Raw genomic sequence first — 22,125 nt, forward strand, 5'->3', positions numbered from 1 at the left:
ACATTAGCCACCAATAAAATGCAAAACAAACCACAATGAGACACTACTTCAAAAAGATAGACAATAACAAGCGTTGACAAAGATGTGGAGAAATTGGAACTCTCATACATTGCTGTTGGGAAAGTAAAACAGTGCAGTCACCTTGGAAAACAGTTTGGGAGTCCCTCAAGAAGTTAAACATAGAATTACCACATGACCAAGCAATTCTACTCCTAGGTATATACCTGTTATGGCCTTGGTTGTGTCCCCCAAACTAATTCATATTCTGAAGCACTGATCCCTCAGTCTCTCAAAAGGTAACTGTATTTGGGGAGAGGGCCCTTAAAGAGGTAATTAAATTAATTTTAAGCATTTATCCTTTTAAAATTTTTTTTAATTGAAATATGATTGATGTACAATGTTATGTTAGTTTCAGGTGTACTAAGATGTGACTAAGTTAAAAGGCGGTCATTAGGGTGGGCCCCAATGCGTATGACCAGTGTCTTTATAAGAAGAGGAAATCTGGACACATAAAGAGATACCAGGGATGTGCACACACACAGGAAAGACCATGTGATGACACAGTTAGAAGGCAGCTATCCGCAAGCCAAGGAGAGAGATCTCAGAAGAAACCAACCTGGGACTTCCCTGGTGGTGCAGTGGTTAAGAATCCACCTGCCAATGCAGGGGACACAGGTTCGAGCCCTGGTCTGGGAAGATCCCACATGCCGCGGAGCAACTAATCCCATGTGCCACAACTACTGAGCCTGCACTCTAGAGCTCGTGAGCCACAACTACTGAGCCCGTGTGCCACAACTACTGAAGCCCGCACGCCTAGAGCCCGTGCTCTGCAACAAGTGAAGCCACTGCAATGAGAAGCCCGTGCACCACAACGAAGAGTAGCCCCTGCTCTCCACAACTAGAGAAAGCCCGCACACAGCAATGAAGACCCAACACAGCCAAAAATAAATAATAAATAATAAAATAAATTAAGGGAAAAAAAAGAAGAAACCAAACCTACTGACACCCTGATCTTCGACTTCTAGCCTCCAAAACTGTGGGAAAATAAATTTCTATTGTTTAACCCACCCAGTCTGTGGTATTTTGTTACGGCAGCTGTAGCAAATTAATACAATACCCAAGAGAGATGAAAACGTATGTGCTGCTGACATATATTGTCTTGAATAATTCTGTTGTGGACATCTTTTTTTTTTTTTTGTCTTTTTTTTGTCTTTCCAGCACCTATACCTCCCCTCGTTTCAGTCAAACACCTATTTCCTATGGAGAACCCACTCCATAGCACCCTATCTGCCAGGCCACGGTGATGGTTCTGGAATGGCTATGTAACCCCAGGCAAGGTAGGCATAGTACTCACTGGAGTTTTGCTGCTGGAGCTCTCGGGAAAGATTCTTTTTCTACTGGGCAGTTCAGCTGAGACTATGTAAGTTTAAAGCTGCTGCCCACCAAAGTCCTTGGCAGAATGAAGGAAGCTGTCTGCAGAATAAGGCCAGTACAGAGAGAAACACAGAATGAGAGGTAGAGAGAGAAAGACAGAGCTCTAAAAAATTATGTGAGGCCCAGGATCTCAATTGGACTGAAGCCTGTTATACCCTAGACTCCAGCAGTGTGAGCCAATACATTCACAGTGACATAAATGGATTTCTGGGACTCTAATGAAAGAAAGATTCCTGCCTAATATGAATGCCTGACTCTAAATACCTGAATAACAGGGAAACCAGTTATTAACACATTTGAAAACTGTTGTGGAACAAAGCAGGGGGATAGGTGGAAAAAGGGAAAGCTAGAAGGATGACAAGAGAGAAATATAGGCTATATAAGAAAGGCTTATATACACTTCCAAAAGCAAAGTTATTTCCAGAGGATAATTTAATTTTGGGGGCCAGACTGACTGGGTTTGAATCCTGAGCTGGACATTTATAAACTGTGACTTTGGTCAAGTTATTTAATTTCTTTGTACCTCAGTTTTCTATTCTGAGGAAAAGGAGAATGTTAATAGTATCTACCCTATAGGGCTATTGTGAGGATCAAAGGATTTAGAATAGGGTTTGACACGTGACAAATATTCACTAAATACTAGTTATTGTTAATATTGTTATTATAAGACCTCAAAAGTTAAATTTCTACCTTTAAAATAATACATTTATAATAATTTAACAATAATACTTTAGGAAAGAAACATGGTAATTAAAAAAGAAATTGAGATATTCATACAATGGGATATTATACAGCCATAAAAGGAAGTACAGTTATATGCTATGACATGGAGAAATTTTGAAAACATTATGCTAAAGTGAAAGAGGCCAGACATAAAGGTCACACATTGTATGATTCCATTTACATAAAACATCCAGAATAGACAAATCCATGGAGACAGAAAGCAGATTAATGGTTATTAGGGGAAGTAAGGAGTTTCTTTCTAGTGTGATTAAAAATGTTCTGGAATCATGGGTGATGGCTGCAAAACCTAGTGAATATACCAAAAACTGCTGAAATACACACTTTAAAATGGTAAATTTCAAGTGAATTATACCTCAATTTAAAAAAAGAATTTGAGTTTAAGAAGAAGTCCATATTATCACTTATGGAATTCCATTTTCCCGAGGATTACTCACAACAAGCAGGTATTTGTAAAGTGTGTGCTAGTCCTGTTAATAAGGGATGAGTGTTACAGAAAGTGTGGGTTATTTCTGAGAAATATATGTGCTTATATTAGATAACCTAAAGTTGACTTGGAAATCTAAAGAAAAATAAATAACGAAAGCTGTACTTTTTATTGTGACTTTCTACACTTTAAAAATCTGTCTGCCTGTTTTTAGGGAGAAAAAGCATATGTAATTTCATAGAGAACCTGAGTAATAATACTAGAGAGAATCCAGCAAATGCTGGAATATTGGCCAAATAGACTCTATCAGATTAAATAAAAAGAAACTCAAAGCCCGATTCCTTCAATACACTCAAGAACAAGTAAAATATACTAAGAACACAGTGTCTTACAGACTCACCATGAACTCCCGGAAATCAATTACAGAAACTAGGAAGAGTACTTCAAGTTTACAGAATCAGAGTCTGAGGAGGGACACATTTGCCATCCTGTGTTGTAAATCAAACGTCTGTACCTTCTCAATTACCACCAGAGGGGGGACTCAAGATGTGGTCCACTGTCTCACCTGTTTGTTCCAACACATCAGGTGCCATTTAATTCTGACCCTCTCCCACAAAGCTTATCTGTTTGTTTATCCTCTGCCTCGGGACTTTTCTATTTCCTAGTTAGCGCTCCCTTCACTTCAGGTCATGTCCAGTGAAAGACAGTATGCACATCATCCAGTAAAAATATTAAAATACATGTCTTATCACACTTAAAACATCATGATGAAACAAAATTCTGGAGGAAATTTGGAATTACCCTTGAAAAATAAGTATATGAGAAGAAGTTTCACTCAATTGAAATGTATCTCTAAATTATAAGCCTAAGACAACTAGACATATTCAGAGAACAGTTAGGAAGCACACTAGCAAAAGGAGAAATCTACCACCTCCCTATTTGAAATATGGAAGATTACATGTTGAGTCTATATGACTAAAATGATACCTTATAACCAATCACTACTTCTAAATGTTAAGTAAAGGATTGTAATAGGATTAATAAGACGAAAACATTAAAAAGAAACAGAACACAATGAAGGAGAATAAATATTATACTTTGTAAACCTACCGAAAATCAATATCCAATAAAAGGCTTTTAATGTTAGACTTCTTGTCACCTGATGCTTTCAACCTGATCAGCTCATGCAACCTAAAGCAATTAGTGAAAGCAAATTTAATAAGAAATTACAAATGCCATAGATAACAAGCAAACAAAAAACCCATCGATGTTCTCCTGATATTTCTAATATTTCAGTGAAACACTGAAGAAAATTTGGCAAGTATAAGCAAGGTTTAAATTTCACAAATATTTTTAAAACACTGGATGGATCTCATCTGAAACAGAAAACTCTAAAATAATAAATAACTTAAGAATCAAATCAGAAAGAATCTCCTATCATATATGAGAAATCTATAAAGATTTCTCTCAAATGGAATAAAGATTACAAACTCCTCAGAGAGGGACCATGCTTTATACTTCCTTTGTATACCTGAAGCTTCATGTCGTAACCTGCACATAGTATTGGGTTGGACGAAAAGTTCATTTGGGTTTTCCACATCTTACGGAAAAACCTGAACGAACTTTTTGGCCAACCCAATAAATAACTACTTAATAAATTTTCTTACAGTTTAAATAGTGGTGATGGGAGAATGTTTAAAATATCATATAACATACCTTGGTGTCCCAACACACAGTACTCTTCTGAACCCAAGGGTAGAGAGTAGGTCTACCAAGAACAGACAGCTCCTATCAGCAAACAAATACTGGGCATTTGTCTTCTTGTTTTCCAATGGATAAAGGAGTTGACTGGGCCTTTTTAACTGGGTGATAGAAATATCACCCACTATCTGATGCTTGCGATGCTTTTCCTCATCATCTGGCAACAGCAACTGCTGACATCTTTGACAAAACTTTCTCTGAGACAAGGGCAACTCAATAAACTTTAAGTACCTTCAAGACACAACAAAACACAAAGGAATACACTTTAAGTTTGTTGCTTTAAAGACAATTGATTTTCGCCAGGTTTAACATGCAAAAAGTATCATTACTTCCTAAAGAGTACTGCATGAAGAAGCAAAGGTACAAAACAATCTGTGGAATGTTGGCTAGGATTTATGTCTGGCTGCATACCTACCAAGTGGAAAAGAATCAGCGATTTCTTAAAAATTGAGATGCTCCAATTTAGTCACTGGCTGAAGATCAATATCCATTTAAAATGTGAATATAATATATTATTCAAACAACTTAGTAGTAATGGAGACTACTATCACCTTTAAATTTATTGACAAATCCATGTGTTCTAACTTGGAGGTGTTAAACAGGCTGGCTCAGTAAGACAGTCATTTTCAAATGAGAAATTAAGATCATTCTTCAATTTCTTATGGCATACTTAGCAAGAAAAATTACCTCCTAAAAGAAAAAATGTTCCCACAAAGTTCCTCTATTCTTAGCAGTACTGATGGAGGCAGTTCTGAGAAGCTCACCCCCAAAGCAGCAAAACAATAATCAAAGCCTTAAAAAATACGATACCAGATAGCCTATTTGATCCCTTTCAAGTCATCTTTATATCTGATTTCAAAGTCACTACTTTGGGTTTTTTTCCCCCTCTCTTTTCATTTTATTACTGATGATTAAAGAGAGAAGACAATCACAGTACGTTTTTAAAACTGCTGATTTTGTATATGCAATCCAGCTAAGAAATCACAGTAAGATGGGACTTCCCTGGTGGCGCAGTGGTTAAAAATCCGCCTGCCAATGCAGGGGACATGGGTTTGAGCTCTGGTCCAGGAAGATCCCACATGCCGCGGAGCAACTAAGCCCGTGAGCCACAACTACTGAGCCTGCGCTCTAGAGCCCACAAGCCACAACTACTGAGCCTGCGTGCCACAACTACTGAAGCCCATGTGCCTAGAGCCCGTGCTTCGCAACAAGAGAAGCTACCGCAGTGAGAAGCCCACGTGCCACAATAAAGAGCAGTCCCCGCTCACCACAACTAGAGAAAGCCCATGCACAGCAATGAAGACCCAAAGCAGCCAAAAATAAATAAATAAATAAATAAACTTTAAAAAATTTAAAAAAAGAAAGCAGAGGAAGAAAACAAAAGAAAAATAAGTAAGATTATCATGGCTCATAGAGGGTCAGAAATGTCTAGATCTAAGCATGCCAAATAGTGCACTAAAGGATTCTTAGAGTTTGAGAAGAGTCATATGATTTCAGTTGAACTAAACTCTGAACTGCATTGTAAAAACTGTGAACTTAGCATAGAATCAAAGTGGGTATTAAAACTTTCTGTATATAAGCACAGTTTCACTTCAAAGCACCCAAGGCAGTGAGAAATAGATATTCTGAATGGCTATAGCAAGAAATAAGCTCATCATGCTGGTAATTTAAATGTTTCTATTTCTATGATTACTGTTCTTTTGACAGCTTTATCTATGACTGGAAAGAAAAAGGAGCATGATATTAGAAGAAACTTTAATAGTAATTCAAAGTAAGAGCGTCAGTAGAGAAAAGGGCCCCTAAGACATGAGGTGCAAGTGGAAGGAACCAGCACCCTCCCTGGCAACAGACACACTGAATTTACTACTATTACCATTCATTAGTAGCTGTTCATTGTTGAAGACTTCCACATTCAGCCACGAAAAAGCAACAGAGACCAGATTTACCATCCTGGCCCTCAAAAAATTGATAAAATATATGAAACCACAGTTTTAAGATATTGGACAAAAGAAAAAAGTAGGAAAAAAAAAGATATTGGACAACTGGCAGCCCAAACAGTGAATGCCGAGAGAAGGGAAGAGGTGAGTGAGCAGTACAGCTGCTCAGCTTCCTGCCCGTGGAGAGCTGGCTGCACAGGATGGAGGCCCCAAACGTAGCACAACAAGTTGATGAGGTAGAGCTGAGAAATCGTGGAGGCCAAGGCAGCTGGATCCACAAGGCAGAGCACTGGATGGTACGCATGGAGTACACGGAAGGCAGACAGCAGACACTGAGCTAGTGCTCCAAGGCCTGCTGAGATTCCCCTCCAGTCTATGCTGAGCACTGATTAGCAGGTGCGTGAAAAGACTACCTACCAAGAGAGAGAGGACTGCTGGAAATGAGCAGGTAGAACAACCACCCAGGGCCCAGAGTGAGAAACCTCTGAATCCACAAGCATCAGGTAGGGCGCTCGGGACATACAGCCTCAGGAGTGGGAAGAAATCAGCCCTACCCCAAGGCTGCTCTGGTCCTCCAACAGGCTTAAAGATAAGCCTTCAAAAGCAAGGGATTATAAAGGATCAGTCAGTAAATATTTTGAGCTTGGCAGGCCATCCATTCTCTCTGTCACGACTATTCTATCGCTGCAGCACAAAAGCAACCACAAACCCGAACAGAAATGAACAGGCATGGCCAGATTCGGCCTGCAGACTGTCGTTGGCCAACTCCTGCTCAAGAGTATCAAACATTAGCCAAGTAACCTAACTGTATCTTAGAACAAAGCTCAAAAATAGGTAAAGGAATAAAAAATATCCAGTATACAACAAGGTAAAAATCACACTGCCAGCACTGAATCAAATATAACCAGGTATGCAAAGAAACAAGAAAACATGACCCATGATTAGAGAAAATTAAAAAAAAATCAATCAATTCAAACCAACTCAAAAATGGCAGAGATAATATAATCAGTAGGCAAAGACATTCAAGCCATTTTATTATAACTATATTCCATATGTTCAAGAAGGTAGAGGAAAGCATGAGCATAAGGAAAGCCATGGAAAATATAAAAAGACCCAAATCAAACCTATAAAGATTTTTTAATTGTCTGAAATGAAAAATACCCTTGATGTGACTAACAGCAGTTCAGACACTACAGAAAAAAAAAAAAAAATTGGTGTACTCGAAGGCACAGCCTTAGAAACTATCCAAAATGAAACACCAAAGGGCCTAAATACATGAAAATGGACCCCCGAAAGGGGGGAGGGGGCAGAAAATTTTTTGAAAAAATAATGGTTAAAATTTTCTAAAATTACGTTCAAAGATCAAAGAAGCTCAGTGAACCCCATGTACAAGAAATGAAGAAAACTATAAGATACATTATAATAAAATTATTTGAAGATCAGTTGATAAAGAGAAAAATCTTAAAAGAAACCAGAGGGAAAAAAGACACGGAAGAACAAAGATAAGAATGATACCAGATTTCTCACTGGAAATTAGAAAACAGTGGAACAATACCAATTCTGTATAAATTCTTCCAAAAAACAGAAAGGAGGGTATAATTCCCACTTCATTTCATTAGGCCAACATTACTCCAATACCAAAACCAGAAAAAAATTATAAGAAAACTAAACACCAATATACTTCATGAACACAAACTCAAAATTATTAACAAAACTTTAGTCAATCAAAAACACATATATAAAAACGGTAATACATCATGACCAAGTGTAGTTGACCCCAGATATGCAAGGTTGCTTTAATGTTTGAATTCAGTCAGTGCAATGCACTGTATTAAAAATCTAAAAAAAAAAATGATCTCGGGGGCTTCCCTGGTGGCGCAGTGGTTGAGAATCTGCCTGCCAATGCAGGGGACACGGGTTCGAGCCCTGGTCTGGGAAGATCCCACATGCCACGGAGCAACTGGGCCCGTGAGCCACAATTACTGAGCCTGCGCGTCTGGAGCCTGTGCTCCGCAACAAGAGAGGCCGCGATGGTGAGAGGCCCGCGCACCACGATGAAGAGTGGTCCCCACTTGCCACAACTAGAGAAAGCCCTCGCACAGAAACGAAGACCCAACACAGTCATAAATAAATAAATAAATAAAAGAACGTGAATTTCTAAAAAAAAAAAAAAGAAAATGATCTCATTAGATGCAGAAAAAAGCCCTTGACAAAAATCAAACATCCATCTGTGATAAAGAATCTCAGAAAATGAGGAATAGAAGGGGACTTCCATAACCTGATAAAGGGCATCTAAGAAAAACTTAGAGCTAACACCACTGATGAAAGACTGAAAGCATTCCTCCTGAGACTGGAATAAAGCAAGGATGTCTACGCTTACCATTTCTACTCAGCACTGACCAGAGATTCTAGCCACTTTGATAAGACAAGAAATAAAAGGCACAGATTAGAAAGGAAACATTAAAACTTCTTTACTCACAGACATGATCATGTATATAGAAAGTCCTAAGAAAATCTTCAAAAAAGCTGTTAAATAAGTAAGCTTATCAAGTATAAAAGATAATATACAAAATCAACTCTATTGTTACAGACTAGCAATAAACAATCAGAAACTGAAATCTGAAATATAACAATTTAAAATAGCATTAAAAATATAAAATATTTAGGAATAAATCTGACAAGAGACATATAACCCCAGTACAGTACACTGAAAATTACAAAATGTCATAGAGAAAAATTAAAGATGACTTAGTAACTGGAGAGATATACCATGGCTATGGATTATAAAACTCAGTATTATTAAGATGTCAATTCTTTCCAATTTTATCTATAAATTCAATACAATTTCAATTAAAATTTCAGCAGGACTTTTTGCAGATACTGAAAAACTGATTTTAAAAGGTTCAAAAGCCTGACCCTATTCATATCATATTTAAAAACTAAGCAAGGACTTCCCTCCCCATCCAGTGGTTAAGACTCCATGCTTCCAATGCAGGGGGCATGGGTTCAATCCCTGGTCAGGGAACCAAGATTCCACATGCCACGCAACACAGCCAAAAAAAAAAAAAGAAAAACTAAGCCAAAATGGATCATAGACCTAAATCTAAGAGCTAAAACTATAAAACTTCTAGGAGAAAACATAGGAGAAAATAATAATGATTGGATTTGGCAAAGATTTCTTAAATAGGACTTAAAAAGCACAAAGTATTAAAAAAAAAACCCAATAAATTGGAAATCAAAATTTTAAACTTTTCTTCAAAAGACACCCTTATCGTAAGCAACAAAAGAAAAAATAAATTGGACTTAATCAAAATTAAAAACTTTTGTGTTGCAAGGGATACCACCAAGAAAGTGGAAAGACAACCCAAGAACGAGAAAATGTTTGCAAATCGTGTATCTGGTAAAGGAACTGCATCCACAATACATAAGAATACTTACAACTCAACAATAAAAAGAACTAGACCAACTAAAAAATGGCAGAGAAAGTGAATAGACATTTCTCCAAAGAAGATATACAAATAGCCAATAAGCACATGGAAAGATGTTCAACATCATTAGCAATCAAAGGAAATGCAAATCAAAACCACAATGTGATACTACATCACACTTAATATGATGACTATAATTTAAAAAGTAATAATAAGTGTTGTGTAGAATGGGGAGAAACTAGAACCTCATAAATTGCTAGTGGGAATGTAAAATGATGCCGCTACTTCGGAAAACAGTTTGGTAAGGTTAAACACATTTATCGTATGATCCAGCCATTCTACTCCTAGGTATCTACCTAAGAGAAATAAAAACATGAGTCCATACAAACCCTTATACACAAATGTTTGTAGCAGCTTTATTTGTAGTAGGCAATAACTGGAGGCAACCTGAATGTCTACAAACAGGTGAAAATATATCCATACAGCACAGTACTATTCAGGAATAAAAAGGAATAAACTAATGATACAAACACTTAAACATGGATGAACATCAAAAATATTTATGCTAAGTAAAAGAAACTAGACACACATCCCCTCAAAAAATACTATATACTGTATAATTCCTTTATATAAAATTCTAGAAAATGCAAACTAATCTATAGTGACAGAAAGCAGATCAGTGGTTATCTGCGGCCTTTGGGGATGGAGGAATATAGGACAATGGTAGAGGAGGAAACTTTTGGGGGTACTGGATATGTTCATATTCTTAATTGTGGTGATGGTTTCATGAGTAGATGGTTTCACGTCAAAACTTATCAAACTGTAATTTTAAATACATGCAACTTATTGTACATAAATTATTGTACTTCAGTAAAGCTGAAAAATTTGGGGAAAAAATGTTAATTTTCCCCTAACAACCCACATTCCTCCAGGGTGCCCATACATCCCTGTTTGCCCAGGACAGTCCCAGTTCACATCTGTTGTCCTGGAGTTCCATCTAGTTAGTGCCCCCTTTTACTCTCAGAAAGTATTCTGGTTTGGATTAAAATTATATGGGCACCCTACCTATAACTTCCATCATATTGTAAAAATTAAATCCAATTCAAAAAGTGCTATACCAAAAGGAATAATTTCAATTAACTAAAAAAAACCTAAATTTTTAAAATACATGTTTTCATAGTGATATTAAAAATAAAAGAACAATGACCCTGATAAGTCAACTTTGTAAGTTGCTGGGGTACCAAATCATTATTCCGAAAACAGGCTGAAAACAAACAATAAGAGGGGAAGAATTAAACATTTATCTTGACTTCCCAGATGAACTGTAACACAGTTAAGTCAACAGTTGATGAAACAAAGTTCTTCTTTAAAGAATGGCAGCTAATAAATGCATGAGTGATGACAGAATTTGTAAACCCTTATAACTCTAGGCAATGATCGTCAATTACTGCTGAAATCATTAAAAGAAACAGCGACATAGAACTTTATAATGGATGGTATAGGCTGGCCTATACCTATATGACCTGAACACACAACCAATCTTATAACACACTAAGTGAACAGCCAGACATTATCTGCCTTTTGATGTGGTATAAAAGGAAATAGACCACACAACTTACAGAAGAGTGTTGCTCCTAAAACTGAACTTGATTCTGGGGACGCCTCTACTTTCCAAGGAATACAGGGGATAGAATAAATGTTAGCTGACACTATAGGATGCAATCAACCAAATTCAGAATATGGAAATTTCTATCAGACAAATGACTCTGTTTCTTCAATGAATAAAAGATTAACGATATCAACCAACTGCCATGTGTAAAGCCTCTATGGATCCTGATTTGAACAAACCAATTATAAACTGGCATTTATGAGGTAACCAGAGAAACACTGAACACTAACTGCATGCTACGTAATATTAAAAAATTGTTTATGTTTTAGGTATTTTAATAGTATCATGATCATGTTTTTTTTAAAGGCCTTATCTCTTAAGATACATAGAGAAGTGTTTCCGGGTAGAACTATATAATGTCCAGATTGGAGGTCGGGGTAAAGGGTACAGGAGAAACAAAATTAGCCTCGTACTGATGACTGATGAAGCTGGGTGTGGGTGCAGGAGGTTCTTAGTATACTGTTCTCTCTGCTCTTGTATATGCTTGACATTTTCCTAAATAAAAGGTATTAAGAAGTGTTTTAAAGTAAAGGGAAGAGTTAAACTCAAAGAAAACAAAGACAACTCCAGAAGATCACTAAGCAAGACCCGGGTTGTACTCAGTCCTAAAATCATGTGCGACTTGGTTTTTCATTCTTTGGCAATAGAGACATAATCTGGGAAATTTCTCAGAACCCAAGAACATGAGTTTCCAGTTTGAAAGGATTTACCTAACACCAAGCAAAATAAAATAAAACAGACTTACATCAGATAGATCATCATGACATGTCACATCCTTAGGAATAAAAAGATTCTAAAAAACTGACAGAGGGATCAAACAAGTCACAGGTCACACATAAGAGATCAAGAATGAACTTGTTGAACTTGAACTTCTCAACAGCTATAATGAAGACAGAAGAAAATGGAGCACTGCCTTCCAAACCCTGAAGGAAAGATATTCCCAACCTAGAATTCTATCATCTGTATAGGTATCAATCAAGTAACAGCATAAAGGTATTTTCAGAAATGCAAGATCTCAAAATATTTACTTCCTTTTAAGCATTCAGGAAAAATATCAAGTCAACTGCTGGGTGATCAAAATCAAACTGGCCCCAGACATCTACAGTACCTACTTAACTCTAGGACAGTGCTCCACAAAGAGGGCCATGCACTGGAGCTGGCCGCCAAATGTTTCCAGTTCCTGATGAGACAAAGACAGACATCCATTGTACGTGTTTAGAAACTTTTATACCAATTAGACAGAGTACTTTTAGGTCTGTTCAATCTAATAATAAAAAATGTGGGCTTATCATTTATATGTCTTCTCTTTTTTTCATTTTATTTTCTAGTTATTTATTTCTATTATATTTACAGAAGTATCTGATCCCAGTGGACTAGAAATAAAAATAAAAACATAAAACAAGCAAACAGGCAAAAGACTGACCCTTTAACACAGATCATTTAAGAAGCACTGCTCTGGAGGACATGAAGCAATCCTGCAAAGTCCCCAAGTAAAACATACACCCAAATAATTTTATACTTAAGTACCATGCCATTCAAGAATAAAGGAGTTACACAGACATAAAAAACAAACTTATGGTCACCACAGGGGAAAGATGGGTGGGGAGAGATAAATTAGGAGTTTGGGACTAGCAGATACACACTACTATATATAAAACAGAAACAACAAAGTCCTACTGTATAGCACAGGAAACTATATTCAATATCTTATAATAAACTATAATGGAGAAGAATCTGAAAAAGAATATATAACTGAACATATATATATATATATATAGAGAGAGAGAGAGAGAGAGAAAGAACTGAATCACTTTGCTGTACACCAGAAACTAACACAACATTGTAAATTAAACAATACTTCAATTTAAAAAAATATATATGTAAAAGAAAAAATAAAGAGATCAAATTTCTAATTTTCAAAAAAAAAAAGAATAAAGGGATTAAATATTTCTGGACTTGGAAGAACTCAGGTTATATAGTTATATCACCTGGATCCTTCATGAAGAACCTGCTGGACAGCTGGATGCCAAGGAGAAAGGGCAACCATTACAGATGGGAACATTTCTGAAAGCTCTAGGACAAATTTCTCCAAGAAGATGAAACCAATAGATTATGCTACATTTGAATGTTCTGAAAGGATTCAGACAACAGGCAGAGAGTTTGCAGTTGAATCATTTCTGAAGCACATAAATAATTAAGCAAATAGTCACTATAACAACAAACAAATTCAAAACTGTTATTAACTAGGAGGAAAATAAAAAGCTGTGTAGGAAAGAAGTTATTATGATTTACATATTTTATATAAATGGAATCATACAATAGCCACTCAGATATTTTGATTTAAATTTTTTTGATTAATAAAAGCCTTTTTTAAAAAAAGTAAAACTGCTAGAGGATGAATTTCAGCCAAATAGGAGATGAGTGAAGAAACTACAGCAAAGGGGCTATCAGTCAGCACTAAATCCATTTGACCACAGACTAAAAACAGAAAAAATTATGGGTATTACAGTTAGAGTACAAAATGTAAATAATATAAAACCAAAAAAAACTGGTATGGGAAGAGGAAGGGAAAGGGAAATCAAAAAGTATATTGATTTTCTCATGTTTTAGAGCCATCGGCCAAAAGATATAATTTAAAACAGAAAAACCAAGTAAAAGAGCTATAAGCAATATTCAAAGGCATAAAGGTTAACCCTAAAAAGAAATAATCAACTAAAATCAGATAGTAATTGAGTCCGAGTGCCACAACTACTGAAGCCCGCGCATCTAGAGCCTGTACTCTGCAACAAGAGAAGCCACCCAATGAGAAGCCCGCAAACCGCATGGAAGAGTAGCCCCCGCTCACCGCAACTAGAGAAAGCCCGCGCACAGCAACAAAGACCCAAGGCAGCCAAAAATAAAAATAAATAAATAAATTTTTTAAATATTATTAATTAAAAAATCAGATAGTAATTATAGAGAAGGAAAGAGAGAGGAAGAAGAAACATATTAAGTAATCATTTCTCATTTTCAGATGGAGGAAGGCAATCTAAAAAAAAAAATTAAATATGGTTTAAAAAGTTACAAAGGCAACCATTAGAACAAAAATACAGAAGAAACACACATTAAAAAAAGAAAAACAAACAGACCATAGTGTGAAAGAGAATAAAAAGAAGCAATAAAAACAGGAAGTATAAAAATAATATAACAAAACTAAGACCAAGCATATCTGTCATATCCGCTATGAAAACGGGCTAAACCCACCCATTAAAAGAAAGCCTGGGGACTTCCCTGGTGGCACAGTGGTTAGGAATCCACCTGCCAATGCAGGGGACATGGGTTCGAGCCCTGGTCCGGGAAGACCCCACATGCCGTGGAGCAACTAAGCCCATGAGCCACAACTACTGAGCCTGCGCTCTAGAGCCCGCAAGCCACAACTACTGAGCCCGTGTGCCACAACTACTGAAGCCCGCACACCTAGAGCCCACGCTCCACAACAAGAGGAGCCACCGCAATGAGAAGACTGCTCACCTCAACGAAGAGTAGCCCCTGCTCGCCGCAATTAGAGAAAAGCCCGCGTGCAGCAACAAAGACCCAACACAGCCAAAAATAAAACAAATAAATTAATTAATTTAAAAAAAAGAGAAAAAAGAAAGCCTGTCAGATTGGATCACAAAGCAAAATCCAATCACTTCTAAGATGCAAACATTTTCACATTTTAGCATCTAGGATATTGAGACATGATTTATAACTGCCATCAGCCAGACTGTAGGTGGAGTGTCACTGCCATTATCCTATGACTCAGTCCCAAAACACAAAGTTATTGTACATACACTCAGAGACCAAAACAGAGAAATGGAGCAGAAGCACACTTTTGATATTAGAGAAGTAAATATTTGTCATTGAATGAATGATGAAAACAATCAAGGGCTTTATAGGAAAAAGGAGAAAGGAAGCTCCCCAAACGGATGATGCTGTGCCAGCTTCTGCTACTTAAATATGGTCAAAAGGACTGCCTATCACACACCAAGTGAAGCCAACTGAAGGCAGCAGAAGCTGCAAAATCACCAGGAAGAGATGAGAGTTCAAAGCGAGGGGCTAGTGTGGCAATTCACTCACTACATGGGACTATCTTAAGGCACTAAGCTTAATTATTTTTAAATGAAGGAAAAAAAGAACAATGTTAAATGAACCTCCACTGATGTATTTTGTGCCTGGTCAAAACCGTCCTTCAGAAAGCTTTTATTGCTAGTTTATTAACCTTCTCTTGACAAAAGATCAACTGAGATCTTGTGCATATTTCTATTCAAAATTATATCATTATCATTCAACTGCATGGCTTTAAATGTAACATTCAGACACAAGGGGTTCTTTTTAAGTTTGGTAGGAAGAACTTGAGACTCCCAGGAACTCGGGATTACTCAGTGCTCCTTCCTCATTTGTACTTACTACACACACCCGGGGGGGAGAAGAAATTCATTCTGCTGCATGGCTCAGCATGACGCACAAATTGCAGGCTAGCATTTTGAAATGTCATTTTTATTGATCTCCATCTGATGTTCCATTTGACTTTCCGGGAGTAGACAAATTATGTTTATGGCATTTCCCTAATAGCAGACCTTGAAAATCTGAGTTTAAATGAGCTCTGAAAAAAACATAACCGAATGAAATATCAACTAAACAAAACTATCGGGATGCACATAAATTAATGCTGATTTTAGCATTAAAATATATCTTCCCTAAGACTTCAGCGGTCACGATAAAGATGTCAACATACTACATAATAGAATAACACATGTCAGGGCATAACAGGCAGCTAAAAACTATACGGAAAGTCAAGTCTCAGGCACAAAATGTAAATCTGTCAACTGAACACATATGGAATACAAAGCATGGTTGAAATTAGAAAAATGAATATCAAATCCTATTCTGTAGAACCTAGAAGTCTGTGCAGCACTGCCAGTTCCATAATAAAAATCAAGTAAGAAAGGTCAATTTATCTCAATAGCTACCATTATTCCTTTCTAATAATTTCAAAACTAAATCAGTCAATGAAAAGCTATCGTTATGTCACAGTAACAGATAAAAAGTTTGCTTTATAGAATGGGTATAATGTTTTAATGCATTTTAACACTTTCAAATATAGTAGTTATTTAATAAGATAACATAAATGAGTTGTATAAAGTTAAATTAGAAAACAATTATAATCTCAAGTAACAGTACGTCATCCTTACGTCCATTTACACACAAGAATAATCTGCCAGTCTCAAGCTGAAGACACACTAAGAGAGTAAGTAATTAATAACATAGAATAGGTAATTTAGTAAGCCTTTGGTTTTAAAAAGGCAAAATTTTTAATTTTGAGAAATGACTGATTTCAAACCTTTCACTCTTGTCAAAAGCATGTAAGAAAGCATAAGAGCATCAATTATAAAGTGATCCAGTGAAATCAATGATATTACATTTCAAAAGCAAAAACTTTTACCCATCCTCCAAAACCTGTTCGCATACTATATCCTTAAACTGAATTGATCAGCTAAGGCACAAGTTAGCTGTAAAGTTTCTGATCTTCCAGAGTACTCAATCTTTTCTATGAATACTGTCAACACAAACCATTCTTCTTTTGCACTGTATTATGTTTAAATATATCTCAACTCCATTACTAGCATTTTAAGTTCTTTTTGAACCCTCAACAAAGAATGAATAAATGACTGGATGGATGGAATGGATGGAAGCTTGGACAACAAAATCTGAGGTTTTGGGTCACAGATGATTTAGGATGTTGAAAATGACTTTATTAAGACATGCTCTCAAGAATCAACACTAAATAACAGATGAAATTATGGCCCCCAAGAAATAACCTTTTGAAAATTCTTTAATATTCTATAGTCTAGCCAGTGTTTTTAAATTCTAATTAACATGAAATGTGAATTTCAAAAATTCTTCAGTATCAAAAACCATACTCTGGTAGTACAAAGACTTGCACAGTGGTTTAGCTCCAGACTAAAATCTTATTACACAAGGAAAGAAGATCATCTAAATTTTCTTATAGAGTGTAACTGTATCACCAATATCCTTATGTAATAATATGAAGTACATGCTTATCAGCTAAAAGTGATACGGCAGAGTACAAAACTATGTCCACATTATGACCACAATCTTGTACAACAAAACTTTGCATAGGAAAAAAGGCCAGAAGGAAGACTACAAAATGACCAAGGTGATGGGTTCAAAGGGAGAAACCATTAGTGATTATTTTTCTACTTTCTGCATCTTCGATATTCTATCTCATTATAATAATCTCATAATAATATATCTCTATATAACTCTTTGTTTTATATCCTTATATCTCCTTAAATTAAATCACTACACATCATATATTAATTACTATCTGCTTATATGCTTAAAAATACCGTTTTAGAATCTGGGAGACATAAGTTTGAGTCACTGCTCATTCATTCTAATAGTATGAAGGTGATGAAGTTACTTAACTTCTCCAAGCCCTCAATTTTCTCATCTAAGTAAACCATCTTGGCAGGATTTAAACAATATATCATGGAAAACACCTCGCATAGTGCCTAGCTCAGTGGTGCTCAATTTACATTAATTCCTTTTTCAACATTTTTTGTTGTTGATTTAATTCCCATAAATTAAGTAGACTTAATCACTGATTAAGTACTGCAGTTAAAGGGCAATCAAGTTATCTCAAGAAAAGCCTCCCCTATCAAAGGACTTTAAAAGCTACTAAGAAGCTCAAGAAGACATTTTTAACAGATCCCAGTATTCCTTTACACTTAGCCTAGATATGACCTCAGAATCCTTCTAAACACAGTAGCCCAGGTAACCAGCAGGAGTTATCATGAGAGTGAAAACCTATTTGTTGGGGCTTCCCCGGTGGCGCAGTGGTTGAGAATCTGCCTGCCGATGCAGGGGACACGGGTTCGAGCCCTGGTCTGGGAGGATCCCGCATGCCGCGGAGCAACTAAGCCCGTGAGCCACAATTACTGAGCCTGTGCGTCTGGAGCCTGGTGCTCTGCAACAAGAGAGGCCGCGATAGTGAGAGGCCCGCGCACCGCGATGAAGAGTGGCCCCCGCTTGCCACAACTAGAGAAAGCCCTCGCACAGAAACGAAGACCCAACACAGCCATAAATTAATTAATTAATTAATTAAAAAAAAAAAACAAAACCTATTTGTCATCAGCAACCCAGACAGAGGCTTCTTAAGAAGTCTCTCCCAGGGCTTCTCTGGTGGCGCAGTGGTTAAGAATCCGCCTGCCAATGCAGGGGACACGGGTTCGAGCCCTGGTCCGGGAAGATCTTACATGCCGCAGAGCAACTAAGCCCATGCGCCACAACTACTGAGCCTGCGTTCTAGAGCCCGTGAGCCACAACTACTGAAGCCCGTGTGCCACAACTACTGAAGCCCGCGCGCCTAGAGCCTGTGCTCTGCAACGAGAAGCCACCGCAATGAGAAGCCTGCGCCCCGCAACAAAGAGTAGTCCCCGCTCACTGCAACTAGAGAAAGCCCGCGTGCAGCAGCAAAGACCCAATGCAGCCAAAAATTAAATAAATGAATAAATAAATAAATTAAAAAAAAAAAAAAGAAGTCTCTCCCAGCACACAGAACACAACGCCTATAACAAAGGAGAGGGATGAATTCTTTTCACAAGTTTGCCAAAAAATTAAATCTGTGACTCAATTCCAGTTCACCCAATAAAACATTTAAAAAATGCAGATCTTTAGGGACTTCCCTGGCAGTCCAGTGGTTAAGACTTCGCCTTCCAATGCAGGGGGTGCAGGTTCAATCCCTGGTCAGGGAGCTAAGATCCCACATGCCTCACAGCCAAAAAACCAAAACATAAAACAGAAGCAATATTGTAACAAATTCAATAAAGACTTTAAAAATGGTCCACATCAAAAAAAAAAAAAATCTTTAAAAAAATAAAAAAATTTTTTAAATTAAGATTTTTAAAAACAAATGTTTACAGCTTTTAAAAGTTTTTGTTTGTTTGTTTGGTTTAGTATTTCAAAAAGGAAGATTACAGTAAATCTTCATGAGATTGGATTTGGCAATGGATTCTTAGCTATGATACCAAAAGCACAAGCAACAACAACAAAAAAATTGAAAGCTGGACTTCATCAAAGTTAAAAACTCTTGTGTATCAAAGGACATCATTGAGAAAGTGAAAAGACAATCTACAGAATGAGAGAAAATATTTTCAAATCATCTGATAAGAGTGTAATATCTAGAACATATAAAGAACTCCTGCAGCTCAACTACAAAAAGACAAACGACCTTATTAAAAATGGACAAAGGACTTGAATAGACATTCCTCCAAGAAGATATACAAATGGCCAAAAAGCATATGAAAAGATGGTCAACATCATTAATAATGAGGGAAATGAAAATCAAAACTACAATGACATACCACTTCACAACTGCTAGGATGGTTATAATCAAAAAAAACAGAAGATAATGTGTTGGCAAGGACATAGAAAAATTGGAACCCTCATACATTGCTGATGGGGATGTAAAATGGTGCAGCCACTGAAGAAAGCAGGTTGGCAGTTCCTCCAAAAACGAAGCATAGTATTATCATATTATCCAGTAATTCCACTCCTAGGTATATATGCAAAAGAAATGAAAACAGGGGCTCAAACAGATATCCATACACCAACATGTGTTGAGTATTATTCACAATAGCCAAAAGGTGGAAACCTGAGTGTCCACTGATGGATGAATGGATAAACAAGATGTGGTACAGGGACTTCCCTGGTGACACAGTAGTTAAGAAACCGCCTGCCAATGCAGGGGACAGAGGTTCGAGCCCTGGTCCGGGAAGATACCACATGCCACAGAGCAACTAAGCCCATGTGCCACAACTACTGAGCCTGCGCTCTAGAGCCCGCGAGCCACAACTACTGAGACCCCATGCCTAGAGCCTGTGCGCCGCAACTAGAGAAAGCCCACGCACAGCAACCAAGACCCAATGCAGCCAAAAAATAAATGAATAAATAAATAAATTTATGAAAATAAAAAGATGTGGTACATGGATACAAAGGAATATCATTCAGCCATAAAAAGGATGAAGTTCTGATACATCCTACAACATGGATGAGCCTTGAAAACACGACGCTAAGTGAAATAAGCCAGACACAAAAGGACAAATATTGATGATTCCGCTTATCTGAGGTACCCAGAATGGTCAAATCATAGAGACAAAAAGTAGATTAGAGGTTACCAGGGATGGGAGGAAGGTGGAATGGGGAGTTATTGCTTACTGGTGACAGAATTTCTGTTTTGGGTGATGAAAAAGTTTGGAAACATATAGTGGTGATAGCTGTACAACACTGTTAATGTAATTCATGCCACTGAATTCGCAAATTTTATCTTATATATATATTCTACCACAATAAAAAGAAATTAATTACTGAAAGTAAACTTAAAGGCACAGAGGGAAAAAACAACAATAGGATAATAAATTAAAATGACACGGCATCAGTACCTTTCCACACACTGCGAACGGGATAAAGGAGGCTGATATCTTCGGTTATGAGCTTCTCGGGCAGCAAGTCTGGCTCCTGACAACTGAAACAGAGTACAAAATAAACTTAATAAACCATCAACTTGCTACTATCCTAGAAAAACTGGTATCGCATTCTGCCATCAAGAGGCCAGAAATTCGAGCAACTCTAAGCTGTAAACAAGCATTCATTCCACGGGAAAACAAAACACATTAACCTGGGAAAATTCTAGAGCAGTTTGAAACAATAACCAACATATTAAAGCACTGAGGGATTAATTCACAGAGAGTGATCTTAACGAGTCTACAGAAGAGTGGCATACAGACTGTTTTCCAACAAACCTAACAAAGCTGAAAGTTTTCTAGTCAAAACTTTCAGAAACTTTAATTGGAGCTGAGTCCAAGAGAATTCCAAGCTCATAACTGTATCTCTAAGTGCTTTCATCAGTCATCCAGTAGCGCAATAAGGGATGGTCAATGCAAATGCTTCCCAAAAAGTGTTTTTCTAAAGCACTTCCTGGAATGATCATGACCTGCACTCTTTAGGGAGAAATCTATATTGGCAAAACCAATACTAACACCTCAGAAAGCCTTAAAGGGAACTCAGACTTTGAGACAGTAATTTAAGACATCAGTAATCAGAGTAAGTTCAGAGTAAATATAAACTCCAGTCTCTCAAACCAAAAAAACATGGTATCTTCATCTCTTAAGAGATTTATCTCATACATTCTCAATGAAATGTCACAGACATCAACAATTAAAAAAAAAAAAAAAATATATATATATATATACATATCCAAAAAGTTGATATACCTTTTCATCTTCCCATTGAAAAAAATTACAATCTTTTCTATCTCTACAAGCTGAGCAGGCATAAAACCTCCGTGTTTCTTCTTTCCCTTGGTTCGCCTTCACAAACAGAAGAGTGGGTCCTAGTTCCAGAATAGGAAAAAATAAGTCAAACAGTCATCTACCTCAAGTTCCTAGTTTTCATCCCCTTTAAATAAAATTTGTTTCAGTTTTATGCACAATTTGTCACAATTAAATGCACTACTCTGTTTAATAATTTTTTTTCCCCAAAGTCACAACATTCGGGCAAAGACTACTTAAGAAATAAATTTTGAAAACTGGTCTCTCCAGAAGGAAAACGCTATTGTCAGTACAGTTGCAGCCCACATGGTGAACGGCCTGCGTCCTGACACAACAACAAAGACGGAGTCCAAAC

The 22,125-nt window shown here is 37.0% G+C and overlaps 1 protein-coding gene across 4 annotated transcripts in view; it reads right to left on the bottom strand.

Moving 5' to 3' along the window:
• ZCCHC4 (zinc finger CCHC-type containing 4) overlaps positions 1-22,125 on the bottom strand; it is a 62,752-nt gene that overhangs the window by 33,125 nt on the left and 7,502 nt on the right. The window contains exons 2-5 of one of the 4 annotated variants that reach the window (XM_082389279.1): positions 21,714-21,832; positions 20,883-20,965; positions 4,319-4,594; positions 3,713-3,793 (exon numbers count right to left, since the gene is read on the bottom strand). In XM_082389279.1, the coding sequence (XP_082245405.1) occupies positions 3,713-3,793; positions 4,319-4,594; positions 20,883-20,965; positions 21,714-21,832 (559 nt within the window). Of the gene's footprint in view, positions 1-3,712; positions 3,794-4,318; positions 4,595-12,509; positions 12,578-20,882; positions 20,966-21,713; positions 21,833-22,125 lie in introns of all 4 variants that reach the window. The other 3 variants (XM_082389281.1, XM_082389280.1, XM_082389282.1) reach the window with 3 other exon arrangements.

Source organism: Balaenoptera borealis (genome assembly GCF_965194805.1).
Source record: "Balaenoptera borealis genome assembly, chromosome: 4".
NCBI classification, from domain to species: domain Eukaryota; kingdom Metazoa; phylum Chordata; class Mammalia; order Artiodactyla; family Balaenopteridae; genus Balaenoptera; species Balaenoptera borealis.